The 13,720-nt window shown below is 39.3% G+C and overlaps 2 protein-coding genes across 3 annotated transcripts in view; one reads left to right on the top strand and one right to left on the bottom strand.

Moving 5' to 3' along the window:
• Positions 1–1,578: 1,578 nt before the first annotated feature.
• hacd1 (3-hydroxyacyl-CoA dehydratase 1) lies at positions 1,579–11,392 on the top strand. Of its 2 annotated transcripts, XM_051411025.1 has the most exons (7): positions 1,588–1,759; positions 5,175–5,292; positions 5,374–5,392; positions 5,493–5,581; positions 5,988–6,109; positions 8,509–8,687; positions 9,972–11,392. In XM_051411025.1, exons 1-7 carry the CDS (start codon positions 1,641–1,643, stop codon positions 10,052–10,054), a joined length of 729 nt encoding a protein of 242 aa, XP_051266985.1. In that variant the 5' UTR covers positions 1,588–1,640; the 3' UTR covers positions 10,055–11,392. The 2 variants fall into 2 exon arrangements, with proteins under 2 accessions (XP_051266984.1, XP_051266985.1); XM_051411024.1 differs by having other exon boundaries at positions 1,579–1,759; positions 5,175–5,392.
• Positions 11,393–11,494: 102 nt separating this feature from the next.
• The window catches only part of LOC127369546 (collectin-12), a 33,890-nt gene continuing 31,664 nt past the window's right edge, over positions 11,495–13,720 (bottom strand). The window contains exons 7-10 of the mRNA XM_051411021.1: positions 13,484–13,620; positions 13,221–13,330; positions 12,469–12,614; positions 11,495–12,364 (exon numbers count right to left, since the gene is read on the bottom strand). Of these exons, the coding sequence (XP_051266981.1) occupies positions 12,345–12,364; positions 12,469–12,614; positions 13,221–13,330; positions 13,484–13,620 (413 nt within the window). The 3' untranslated portion in view covers positions 11,495–12,344. The remainder of the gene's footprint in view (positions 12,365–12,468; positions 12,615–13,220; positions 13,331–13,483; positions 13,621–13,720) is intronic.

The raw sequence follows: 13,720 nt of genomic DNA on the forward strand, positions 1-13,720 counted from the left end.
CTGGGTGTCATTAGGAGAGCTAATTTTAGACTCTGCATTGATGTAGTTTCTCCGGCAGTGCCTCCACGAGAGTCGGACCAGTACAGATTAATACCTGAACGTATACTGACACTATCCCATGTGCCTGTTACCTCAATACCAAGAATAAAACTACTCTAAACAAGAGACCAAAGACCGGTGTATCTCAAGATTTAAGACAAAGAAAATATGGCCAGAGCAGTTGTAGAATTGGTGGTTTTGATAGAAAGCACCAGACTGCAAAAATAAAGTGGTGATTTTCCTACAATAGAGGAACTGCTGTCAGTTTGACAAGCCCTGAATAGAAGGGACTCTAAAGACTATCCACTCCCTCAGTTTCATAGAGTGCAGACTCAAGGTTTCAAGCTCAAGAGGAAACATCATAAGCAGTTTAAAATAAATAAACTAAATAATATTTAGATTCCCATTGTGTGTCGTTTCCAGTCAGTTATGACCAGACGCTGAAAACTCAAGCTATCTTTTGCTCATAACAAACAGACCCACTTAGAAACTAATAACTATAATAGGCTCCTTCATTTCCCTCAAACAAAAATTTGCATTTTGTTGCTAAATTATCCGATAATGCTTGTTAATGCTCGTGTTTCAGACCACAGGATTAGCACTGCAAATACATTTAGCTCTAGAACGTGAATACTTTATGCTTTGTTCATTCATGTATTTTGAAGGAGACTGAGAAAACAATCAGATATCTTCTTGTAATGAATATTAAGTCTTATTTAAAATCATGAGAGGAACCACTTCTAGTATGTGGGCCCTGAGAATTGTTTCTTTAGGGAGTCACACATTATATATCTACGCCTCTTTAACAAGACTACAGTTGCGGAGAAGGTATTTGTCATTTACTTAAGTAAAAGTATTAGCCTAATAACAGAGGCAGATCTAGTGGGGCGGCTACCACCACTGAAAGATGCCTGACCACCCCAATTTAGTGTCAAATGCTGTCAAATTTAACACATTAATTTAGATTATTTTTAAAATGATGTGTCAAAAAAGGAAAATAATTTAATGATCTGTTATGGCCAAATTTTAGACTAAGTGAGAGGCAGGTTCAATTAAAAACTGCATGTACTACAAATGGAAACAAAACAATTTATTGATTTCTAATGTCACCTTTTGGGTATTTCTATTAAATGTTTAACTAATGTGCCACAATAATGTAATCTTTTTTAGTTCAAATATCTTCATTTGGGGAGTTTTCCAAGCAAATACTGATATATGTCATTGTTTACAATTAAATCAGAATATATTTCTGCAACCCCCATGAATATTTCTCTAGATATTTGGCATTTTTGCATAATTGCAGTGAAGTAAAATGTAGGCTACAATTTTCCCCTCTTAAATTTGAAATTTAGTGGAGGAGAAGTGGAGAATATACTAAAGTACAGCGGTACTAGAATCCTATCACAAGGTACAGACACTTTGACAGTGACCGTCTCTGGCCCACCGGCAGGCCACGCACTTGTTGCAGCACTTAGTCCCGCGAGAGAGTTGGGGGGGGGGAGCCGGGGGCGGATAGATGGATGGATGACCCCGCTGCTCCCCTCCCTACCAGCCCCAGCTGTCAGCTCCCTTCCTGACTTGCCCACCCTGCCCCCGGTACCATGGCGTCCAGCGAGGAGGACGGCACGGTTGAGGAGAAGGAAAACAACAACAAGAAGAGAACGATAAGCACCCTCGCTACGGCATGGCTCACTTTCTACAACATCGCCATGACCGCCGGGTACGTGCGTAATTACGCCCCCGTCGCCTATTAATAAGAAAAGCGTACAAGTTAGCCGCTCCCTAAAAAACTGTAAGCGTGTGTTGCTGTTTATAGGACTGTGTGTCTACTGTGTCCAAAGTGCCTGTTCAGCTCGCTCACTACAGAGACTCGTCGGAGTTGAAGGAGGGGTGGTAGCAAAAACCTGATTTGGTAGTTTAAAAAAAGAGAGAAAAAAGATAAGAAGTGAAGCGGTATTTGTTGTGAGTGTTGGACACTGAATGAATGGCGTTTGGTGGAAGTGACAGGCTGTTCGCTGCAGCCGTGTCCAAATAGGGCTGACTGCATGGTGTCAGCGTCAAGGCCCACAGTGCTTCCGACAGTTGCAGTGATAAGTATAGCCGACACTGGAGCTCAGGTCTGGGACACTGAAATGCTCAATGGGCAGTTTTTTTAATAACAACATAACATTTGTGAATTGCAAACATCGTTTACAGGTACGATTTCTGTATCGTGTTTTATTTGGATTAAAGTCAATCAATCAATAGCTCTTATGTCGCTTCAACTATGGGAATATAACAGCTGTCAGATCAGTGGTGGAAGAAGAAACAAGCATACCTCAACAACAGACACACATAACAAAACAATTACAAAATCAACATAAAAACACTACATTTTAACACCAGCAACGTGGCAGCTTAAAAAGAGACTGTAAGAAACTATAAGAAGTGCTACGGTGTTGATATACAAATAATCTGCTTGGAACAATAATGCAAACAAACAAAAGTATAATTTCCACATTAAAATCCTTAAAAAGTAATCTATTTAAGATATCTATGGATATGCAAATGTTCATTTCTAAAGTTTTCCTGCAGGACACAAGATGTCTCCTCTGTCACTGTAAAGTCTGGTCTCAGTTTATGTGCACTTGCAGTTTCAAATTTCTACATCAGCCCTTGTATAAATTGCATACTGGAATTGGATTGACTTCCAAACTATTGAGCAACACGTGATGTCACAAATCATACACGTAAGCCCCGCCCCCTTAAAAATCTGACTTTCAGAGAAACTTTCCACTTTCAGCAGATGAGTGTGAAAACATCCTTTTAGTGTCAAACTAAACACAGTCTGCGCAGTGAACCTCAAACCTCACACTGAAGGAACAAGAAGAAAAACATATTTTTGAGTGAAGGGAGACTTTAAAGTACTAAAAGTAAAAGTATTTAGTTTGTACAATGGCCCATTTCCTGTCTATATTATTATTAAAATATAATTATTGAAGCATTTATGTGTAAATCACTTTGATGTTGCAGCTACTAGAAGTGAAGCTACATTGAATTACTTTATTATACTGCTGGCAGCATAGGAATTTACTCATATTAACTAATTATAATACATCATAATTTATTGGTCAATTATATGTTGTGTTATTTATATGAATCTGCAACTACAGATGTAAAGTAGTGTGGTGGAGTAAAAAGTACAATATTTAGGAGAAGTATGGAGTAGCATACAATTGTATATAATTACAATACTTGAGTAAATGTACTTCCCAACACAAAGAGGTCGAATGTCGGGGGTCATGTGATGATCAATAGGAAGGGGAAATATGTTGTAAATGTTGGATTTTTAGTGAAATATTGGATAAAAATATTGAAAACAGTTGTTTAAATGAAGACATCAACAGCTCGTAGAAATCAGTGATACGACAATGGGACCAGTCACTGCTTTAATCTTTAACAAATAGTATTTTGTACGCTTTCTTAATGTAAAATCTACTGCTGTAAGATAAATTAATGGAATAAAAAGTATAGTAGAAAGTATAAAGTAGGAAAGCTCAAGTAAAGTAAAGGTACCTCAAATACTGAAGTACACTACTAATCTGGACCCTCTGTGAGGAATGTGTCTGCATTATATTATCACACTGGTGACTCTGTTTGTTTAAATAATTATATTTTATGAAGGATACAGTTGTTTACGTTTACATAAAAGAAATATTTATCAGCTGAAGAGGAATTTTTTTTAGTTTGACCTGCTATCACTGTAATATGATGATGACACTGACACCAACAGAACTGACATCATACAAAATACACTACCATATATCAGAAGACAGTCTCCTGGTTTTTGGGAGTTTTTTTTGCCTCAGAGCATCACAGATTTAAAATATCCAATTAGAGCTCAACTGATTGGTTGATTTATTGTTATTTTAAAGCAAAAATGGCACAATTTCACTTCAATCAGCTTCTCAAATGTGAGGATTTTCTACTTTTCTACATGAATGTTAACTGAATATCTGTGAGTTTTTGACTATTAATTAGATTAAAGACATCACTTAGGATTCTAAGAAAGAGCATTTCTTTAAAGCTAGTTTGGGATATTTTAAAGTCAGAACAATGAATTGAGAAAATAATCAGCAGATTAATCAATGAAGAGAATAATCATTAGTTGCAGTCCTACAGTAAATCCAATCCAGCCATTAACTCACTAATCTGTTAACATCGTTGATCGTGTTCACAGTTCTATGAACCAGAACCAGACCATGCAGCACGTGTGTTAGTGCATTTAGTGTGTGTGCACGGGGGCACAACGTGTGTTTTAGAGACAATGGCAAATTAAACTATAAAGAATTGTGTTTATTGGTTTCTCTAATAAAACTTTCCTTGAGGTAAAACAGAGTCAGGGTGCTGTTGTTGTGCATGTTGGCTCACTGGAAAGGCTCTGCTACACTAAATGGAACGGAGCCTGAATTAGTATCACTGGTAACAACTGTGTTTGACTATTTCTTGTCAAAATGATTCCTGCGAAAAAAAGTCTATATGCTCCTATATGTTACACTGATACAGTCTTTGTAAATGTTAGACTGAAAATGTGCAGGTATCCCTTTGAAGCTTCTAGATTAAACTTTATCAGGTCAGTAAACATTTCTTGTAACTCTAGGGCCATTACAAGTGCCACTCTAACTAAAATAACTTCACATTTTGTCTCTCTTCTTTGTTGATTTACTCTACGAGGAAGTGCAGGCGCAACCAGGTATTCAGTGCAGGTCCCCTGTAATAATGTCCTCAGTTAGTGTTGATGCTACACAAGAGAGGAAACGGCTATTGGCTCAGATTATCTGGTTTCTTCTGTTATTTAATCTCCTAACTGAAGCAATGGGACTCTGATTTAGATTATTTGACAGAGATTTCTATTGATATTGGCCTTGTACAGTAGAAAATGGAGAGAGGTGCGTGTAACAGTAGGTTTAGGGTTTGAGTTTCAAATAGCATTTGCCATGTCATAAAATACACTGTGTACAAGTACACGCAGAGCTGAACAACATGTCTATCTTGTATCAGTACTGGGAACCACCACTCATCCCACACGTCCTGACACTCTTACTGATTCCACTGTAAGTGCCATTATGTAATATTGCCTGTTTTTTCTCCTGCAGGTGGCTGGTTTTGGCCATGGCAATGATGCGCTTCTACATCCAGAAAGGCACACACAAGGGTCTGTACAGAAGTATAGCAAGGACACTCAAGTTTTTCCAGACCTTTGCATTAGTTGAGGTAAGAATTTTTTGGGAAACAGCATCTGCAGTCACAGCACGACCTGATACGTACTTATTTTTTATGTATCTTGTCTTACAGGTGGGACATTGCGCCATCGGTATGTGAGGATTTTGGTTTATGGCTTATGATTTATGTTCAGATGTAAACCCAACACCTCTGCAGTGGTAAACTGTTGTTTTCTCCTGCTCTGCTCGCAGGAATTGTGAGGACTTCTGTGATTGTAACCGGGGTTCAAGTTTGTTCACGGATTTTCATGGTTTGGTTCATCACCAACAGCATCAGACAGGTGACTATCACAGCACTCTACTGTAGGTTTCTATTTAGTTTAGCAAATTAAATATAGCATCATTTACTGTTATTTCTTTACTGTGTCTGTGAGAAAATGCACAATAATTCAGTATTATAACCTCCACACGTACAGTGAACACATGAGTTATATTCTATAAGCAAAGACACATTCTCATAGCATTTCCTGGGACAAATTTAATAAAATAAGGCATCTTTTCTGTCCCTATTTTAGCATCTGCTGCATGAAAACTGCAAGAATCTCCTTAGTTTTGTTTGATTTGTATCTACCGTCATTGCTCCCACACATTTACATATGTCGTTTAAAACAGTCGTGTCATTACGTGTCATGTAAACACTTCTCCCTTCCTCTGTATATTTGCCATTTTGTTTGCACCTAAATGAAGATCCAGAGTGAAGAAAGCGTAATCCTATTCCTGGTTGTGTGGACGGTGACAGAGATTACCAGATATTCCTACTACACATTCAACCTGCTCCACCACCTGCCGTACTTCATCAAATGGGCCAGGTGGAGATGCCATTACCCGGCGGCCGGGATGAGCCTGAATTGTCATTACCATGTCGGACATTGTGTCTGAGCATGTCGGCACTGATCTGGCGCATGCTTCCCCCCCTCGGGCCTAAACTGGCTTTATATCAGGAAGTAGTGCAGCCGTTTGTGTATTAAGTATCGCCTGGCTCACACAGAGAAGAGAAGCATGTGTGTGTTTATTGATTAGCACCTCATTAGCCATTCTCCGTCGATGGTGGGCGAACTAACCGCTAACATTGTGCTCTGGCAATACTGATAATGCAGAAATGACAGAACACAGGCTGACGTCCAGATGTTTTATCAGATATTAAAACAAATAATTTCAAAGCAGAGTATTGTTTTAAATCCACAGCCTTAATTATCAGCACAAAAAAAACTTGAAACAGTTGTAATTATCAGTAAAACACGATGACGACGAACAGTCCTCAGCTCTGGAGTGACATAATGCCTGCCTACTGTACGAAGAGCACTTGTGACGTGGCGGTCTGGCCTTGCGTGTCTCTCTGCTACAGTAGCTCAGCTGAAATTGGAGTCGTCAGGAGGAACGTCAGCTGTACACATTGATAGCTGTCCAACACACAGGCTTGGCATCTTACAGTGCCGAGATCTCGCTTCAGAATAGTGAAGTTTACATATTGCTTCAGCTCATTCACAAGGTGAGACATTGTTCTGCCTTTTGGGTTGCCCGCAGACAGACATTCACCAGAAAACCCCCAATTTCTCGTCCGCTTGTGTGTGTCACATGATCGTCAGCATGCAACTCACTTTCATGCCAAATACTCTTTTGTCTTGGGGTGTTGATTCTCGTGCATTGAATGCCACTCTCCTCCCTTCCTCCCCCCCCCAACCCCCTACCCACGCTTCACGTCTTTCTTAAAGCATCGAGGAGACGCCAGGCCCCCCGGGAGAGGGGCTCATGTTCAGCTGCTCCTGTTTTTAATACCATCTGTTTTGGTCATGGAATGTTCGCCCAACATTTCTCTCACATCCGCGGAGACGCTCCCCCGAGCCTTTGCTGTGGTCTTGACTAAATGCGGGATCTCTGTAGCCCTGAGTCATGGCATATATCGTACTAGAGAGGCCATGTGTTGTCACAAAGGCGGGCAGGCCAACTCACACTCGGACAACAGGCAGCTATAGCAGGAAGATGAGAGTTTGTGAAGCTCTACTTTGGGACCATATTTTGAGGTGGCGTTCACCGATATAAAAGTAAACTTTGATGTGTGTAAGTCTTGTATTGAAACCCTGGTTGTCGTCCAAGTTCAGAGATGCATTTCAGCGTCTGTATGCCAAGTAATCTCCATAAATATATCCATTGTCACTGTAGACATCAACCATTTAGTGCAGTGAATAAGTTGATAGTGGCCCACATTACAGCCACAGCTCTGCCCACTACAACATCTGCTAAATCAAACGCTTTCTGGCACACACTGCAGGCAAAAGTAGTTTTTCTTTTTTGCAGAGTGACCTCAGTGTGAACAGTCATATGAGAAATCATGTGACTTTATGGCGCTCTTGATCGACATTCGTCACACAGGTCAGTTCAGGACCGTGATCTGCTCACACTGGAATCTGGGCAACATTTAAGGCATATTTTAAAATAATGTGGATAGCCAAACAATATAAATTTAGATGTGAGCAATAAATCAGAATTGAGCACTAAGGGCTTCCTCTATGAACGTAGCTTTTCTAAGGTTTAGTCACAGTCTATCATTAATGCTGCAAATCCCTCTGGTCTGGGCTTGCTCCAATAGGTTGTATAAGCAGAGTAAAGACTTTGCCTCCTTCCAAGGTGCATGGAGAAGGGAAAAAGTCTGAACTCCAGCAACACTTTTATAAAGAACAACTCAATTAATACGTTAAATGTACTTTCTAGAAGTAGTATAGAGGTATTTTAAAGTCATGGTGCACTTCTTTGATCACCTGGATGTCATTTTACTTTATCTCAACCTCGTCTTTCTCTTGGCTCTCTATTGATGGAAAAACTTTCCTTTTCTCCCGTTTTCTGGTGATGTTCGTATTCCATATCCATAATTGAAGGCTACTGCGCAACATTGAATTACTGATTAATATTGTTAGAAGTTCAAACCCAATTCAGTATTAGGACATATATGGATTACTTCACAAAATTCAAAAGCCCAAACTAGTTTTTATTGCTCTCTACAAACCTTGGAATTTAAGCTAACAGTAAAAACAAAGATTTTAGGGAGCATGCGTTGATTGTTGAACTCACTCTTGAAAGGTTGCATTTGAGTGTAAATTGTGTTCGAAAAACTATGCATGTGAGTGTTTTTAACATCTGTAGGAGAGTTTGTTGCAGGGGTGTGAATGTGTGAACACTGCTGACTTATAAAAATTCCCATTTTCCTTCCCAGATACAACCTCTTCATCGTCTTGTACCCCCTGGGAGTCGTCGGAGAACTGATGACCATTTATGCTGCTCTGCCGTTCGTGCGCAGATCTGGAATGTACTCCATGAGGCTCCCCAACGTGTATAACGTGTCGTTCGACTACTACTACTGCCTCATCGTCGTCATGTTGTCCTACATCCCATGTAAGGAGCATTTTTACACCTACACTGCACTTTATGATGAAACATGTAGAGGAGGATTACCCCACTAAAAACCACCAGTTCACCCAAAGTGATGGGGGAATGGAGGCAGTGGGAGCAATAGGGACACAACATGGATTTTGAGTTCAGATATCGACAATCTGTATCCAGAATTATTATGCTGAAGCCAGGAGGTTAGCTTAGCTTAGCACAAAGACTGGAAGCAGGTGGTAACAGCTAGCCTTTGAGGGAATATTTGTCTACTTGGACCTCTATAAAGCTCACTAATGAACCCTTAAGATATTGTTTTGATTAATCTGTGCAAAAAGAAGAAGTACAGAAACAAATTCAGTTGGTTGCTTGGCAACCTCAGGGTGATACGGTCACTACTAGGCTAATCACCTGCCGGCTCTATCTTTATATTCAGCCTGCAGACATGAGAGTGGTATCGACCTTCTCAATCAATTCTTGGCCAGAAAACAAATTACTGTTTGCTTTTCAGTGTTGGAGACGGGGCTGCCTTCTTTGTTTTTTTTATGCTATGAGATGATCCAGCAGATTTCCCACACACTCTCTACATATATAGCATCTTTGTGCAGGGGGTGGAAATCAGAGCAGGAACAGTAAAATCTAACATCCATACATAAAATACAACTTTTTAAGAAGCTGATAATGAACAAATGTTAAGTTGCTATAGTTTAAGATGCTGTATTAAACATATTGTATGTAACATACATAATATAAAGTTATAGATGTCTATGTCAAATCAGTTATTTTTACAATTTCATGTTTTGTTTTTTGAGTTTTTTTTGAAGATTATTTTTGGGGGCATTTTGCCTTTAGAGGAGGGGTCTCAAATTGGTTGTATTTTATTGTGAGGATATTTCCCTTGCTGGCATAACACAAACAGCAGTTTCTATACATTTTTCTGTCATCATTTTCATCAGACAACAAACCAAACAACAAATAAAGCCCCGAAACCTGCAACTGTTTGACTTTTGACCAAACAAAGTGTTTATATTTTAATTGTATATGAAGGGCAGTTTAAATTGAAAATGAAATAGCCCAGAAATGCCCTCCAGCTGGCAGCTTGAGACTGCTTTAGAGAGAGAAAACTTGCTCTGAGTCCTTAAAATATCCTTTAAATTATTATATCTCTTATTAATCATTGACACTATCATAGTTGTTATGTTTTGGAGCTAGTTGGAGACTTTTCCTGTCAAATCACTGATTGTAACACATAGTAATTAGAAAACTGATTGATCCTGTTTCTTTATTTTTTCCCAGTGTTTCCTCAGCTCTACTTCCACATGCTGCGGCAGAGGAGAAAGGTGCTTCACGGGGAGGTCATAGTGGAGAAAGACGACTAGACAAGCCACCACCTCATGCCTTTGTTTGAGCCAGCCCGCCTCCACATCACCCTCACCTCCCCCACTTCATCTCCACCTCACCTCTTCATCGCACGGGACCGGAAGAGCCGCACGGATGACGACCTGTCTGATGAGAGCTATAGCCAGCAATAATCAGGAAGAAAGGATAATAACTGATCCTAAGTTTTTATTCACAGGATTAATTCCTATCTGAGTGGTAATATTGGAAACATGTTTACAGTCCCAGTGTTGCTGGAGCTTGAGATAGACGCCTGACGTTGTGTCTCAGCACAAAGAGATCCTGAGTCCTTTATTCACCCGCCAGCCTTACTGCCCCTTGTTGCACTGAAAAACATGAGCCACAGCGCTGCACCCACCTTTCTGAAGGAGAAAATGGCAAATGAGAGGCTTCCAGGGAAATGTGAAATGAAACATGGGAGGAAGATTGTAAGTTGCGTCTCCTGAGTCGTCCCCACATCCCCCCAACCTCCCCAATTGGCAGTTTTATTTTATTTTCCAAGTATATTCCACCACAGTGATTTTACACAGACAGTGTGGCTGTAACAAAACAAGGTTTCAAAAGAGAGAATATTCATAGTTCTATCATACCTCAACAATAAATCCACATTTAGACAATATGCTGCTTCTTTTGTGTATGTTTGTTTTACCTTACATGTAAATGATGCAATGTGAAATGAGCGGTTAATTATCAGCATATTTCTTAAAGATAATGTATTCACATACTGTATCACTTAGAGCTCGCACAGCTCAAACTTAACACTTTGTCTGCTTGGCTCAGCTCCTGCATTCTTTAATGTTGCTTTGATGTTTACTATGTCATTTACAAGAGTGCATCTTAAACAAATTTGAGTCTTGAAAAAGTAGTTGCTTTTTCTTTAAGCCGCTGTAGCTAAAACGACAATTCAGATTTTTGTGAGCACTCACAGTCTTGCAGTCGCTGTTGTGTTTGTTTTTTAACATAAATTATCTCATGTCCGTGTTGATAGAAAGGTAGTTAGATTCCTTCCTGCTAAAGGTGCTATTGTAAGATCATTTCAATCTTCTGTGCAGCTGAAGGAGTGACTGTGATTGGATTTGACCTAAAGTAAGGAAACCAGGATGTGAAATGATTGAGAGGAAATGTTGGTCAATGAACTGCATAGCCCATGGTTATCTAAGGAAATCCACATTTTTTGCTTATAATCTGGGTTAGAGAGGAGAAAAACAATAAAAGTCGATGTCAAATCACTGGAAAAGTTATTTTTCAAGAAAAAAAAAAAACAATAGAAATGTGAAAATACCTTTTTGTGCAAAATCAATAAACTAAATTCTACAATACTGTGGAGAGTTTTGTGATGACCCTCACGCTGATCTGATACTAGATCTGTTTATCTGAATCTGCATACTTTTTTTTTAAATAAGCCAACAAATACAAACATCTTGTGGGTTTTACTTATTTATTTGCGAGTGTTTCCTTCATCTTTTGTAGTGTTGTTTAAACTCAAGTGTTTTTTATAACAGGAAACAGTACCTGAGTGCAGAAAATGGCACATTTTATATTTGTAGGTAGGATCCACAGATTCATATTCATAAACATGTAATAGTGAAAAATAAATCTCATAATCACAAAATACTGGTATCATACATAGAGTATTAAACTGTAAACTTGCAGTCTTGAACTAAAACTCAAGCTAATTGTGACATTTTTGTGTATTTATCTGTAAATACTTTCTTTCTACTCATATAAATGAAAATGCTATATAGACATTCATGAGGTTAGATAACAGGTCCCCCAAAGATAGCATATCAGCGACATTGTGTTTTTTGCGCATCATTTTGCACCTTTTTATTTTAAGACAATTACATATTATGAAAAGCACTACGGTAAGTCCTCTTGGCTTCATAGAATTTATAATTTCCTACAAAACTTGCATAATGAAATATACATTCAGATATTCAGTTGCACATGGAATACAGTTTTATAAAATGTATTTCAAAAAAACATAAAAATATTATAAATCAATTGGTGATTTGGTACTTTAAAAAATAAAAGTCCTCCTTCTTTGGTTGCCCTGCTGTATTGCACTTGCTGGTAAAGTTGGACTGGCTTCACTTTGGAGGAGAAAGGCATCTCTTCAGCTTTAGAAAGACGTTTGCTGCTGCAGCCCTGGGCTCATTTCAAAATTGTCCCTTTGCTCTCTCCGTACGGACTCTCCATGTGATGTGTCAGTGGACCAGTGCCACATGGGGAAGTCTAGCTGCTCACTGCAAGCTCCCTTTCTAGACAGCGCTACGATCCAGGCGATCTTGCTGCAGAAACAAGATACAGAATGTCATTAGCACACGTTTGAGGACATTACTCTGGATATACTTGTGCAGCAGGAAGAAAACAGTAAAGATACAAACAGACGTACAGCTCTCCATTTCCTTCTCACAGATGTAGCTTATGAGATCTTCACAGAAGAAATCATTCCACAACCCTTCATGGATGAGTCCCGCACAGTCTTCTCCTATTTCGTGCCCATGGCCCCAGTTGTCAGGCTGACCAGGCTTCCACTCTCTGCAGGCAAACAACAGGGGGCGATCACACATTAGATATGGAAAACCAACAGAGGTGGAAGAGTGAATGAAAGAGAATAAACTGCAGCAGGAATTTAAGTTGGTTCATCTGATTTCTTTGGCACATTTTAAAAGTCTAATTGAGACCACCAGTGTAGATCTTTCAGGTTTACAAGGCTTTTATTCCCGCTGGGTGCACAAAAGCACACTTTTTTTGTAGCTTTGTAAGCTTAGATGTTTAAGATTGTTGGATTTTTTGTTTTGTTGTCCTGTGTACACATGCAAAACAGAAGAAACTGCTCTGACTGGACCACCCTGACTAATTAAAGGTTTAGTGCATGTGAAAGGGTTTGTTTTGTTTGGGCAGCAGGAATAGAGGAGTTGGGTTTTTGCATGAAGGTCAAAGTAATCAGAAAATATCCGAAAGTTTCAATTTTCACAAAAATTTGTGTGTTTATTTGGTTTTGTTTCATGTAACCGAAGGTCTACCGCTTGTTATTATTATTGGAAAGCAGTATTTTGCACAGCTCTGAAACAAAATATCCATCCCAAGAACACCTACTTTCACGCCGGTAAGATGTTCCCTTATGATTGATTTAATACTGACGTGAAAGCAGGTTCAGTCCCGTCCAGCCAGCGCCAAACGTTCTCCTCCTCCTTGTCGGTCAGACCCATCCAGAAGTAACCCTTTCCAAAGGTCTGCTTCTTCAGCCATTTCTATGGTCACATGAGGACAGAAAAAAAGCACTGAGTCACAACTGAGCAGTTACCTCACACATTACAGAGCAATGACTGCCTTTCTTTCCACTGAATAATTATTTTGGCGTATTTCTTTCCGTAAGAGCAAGAAATATAACCCTAATTTGTCACCTGTTCCTCCATATCGTTGATGATCAGCAGTGAAGCAGATGCTGATTCACACGTTGCCTTTGCGTCATCAAAACTGTGCAGGTCTTTGGAGAAAAAGTAGCACTTGTCTCTGTAGTTTACCCACTCAAATGGGCATCCTGTAAAACATCGGGTAATTTCATTTAATGAATCAAAAACTACAATACTGTCAGTGGTGCTAGATTATCAAATTGTTATACCTTAAACACATTTATTATC

Source organism: Dicentrarchus labrax, unplaced genomic scaffold (genome assembly GCF_905237075.1).
Source record: "Dicentrarchus labrax unplaced genomic scaffold, dlabrax2021, whole genome shotgun sequence".
NCBI lineage: Eukaryota > Metazoa > Chordata > Actinopteri > Moronidae > Dicentrarchus > Dicentrarchus labrax.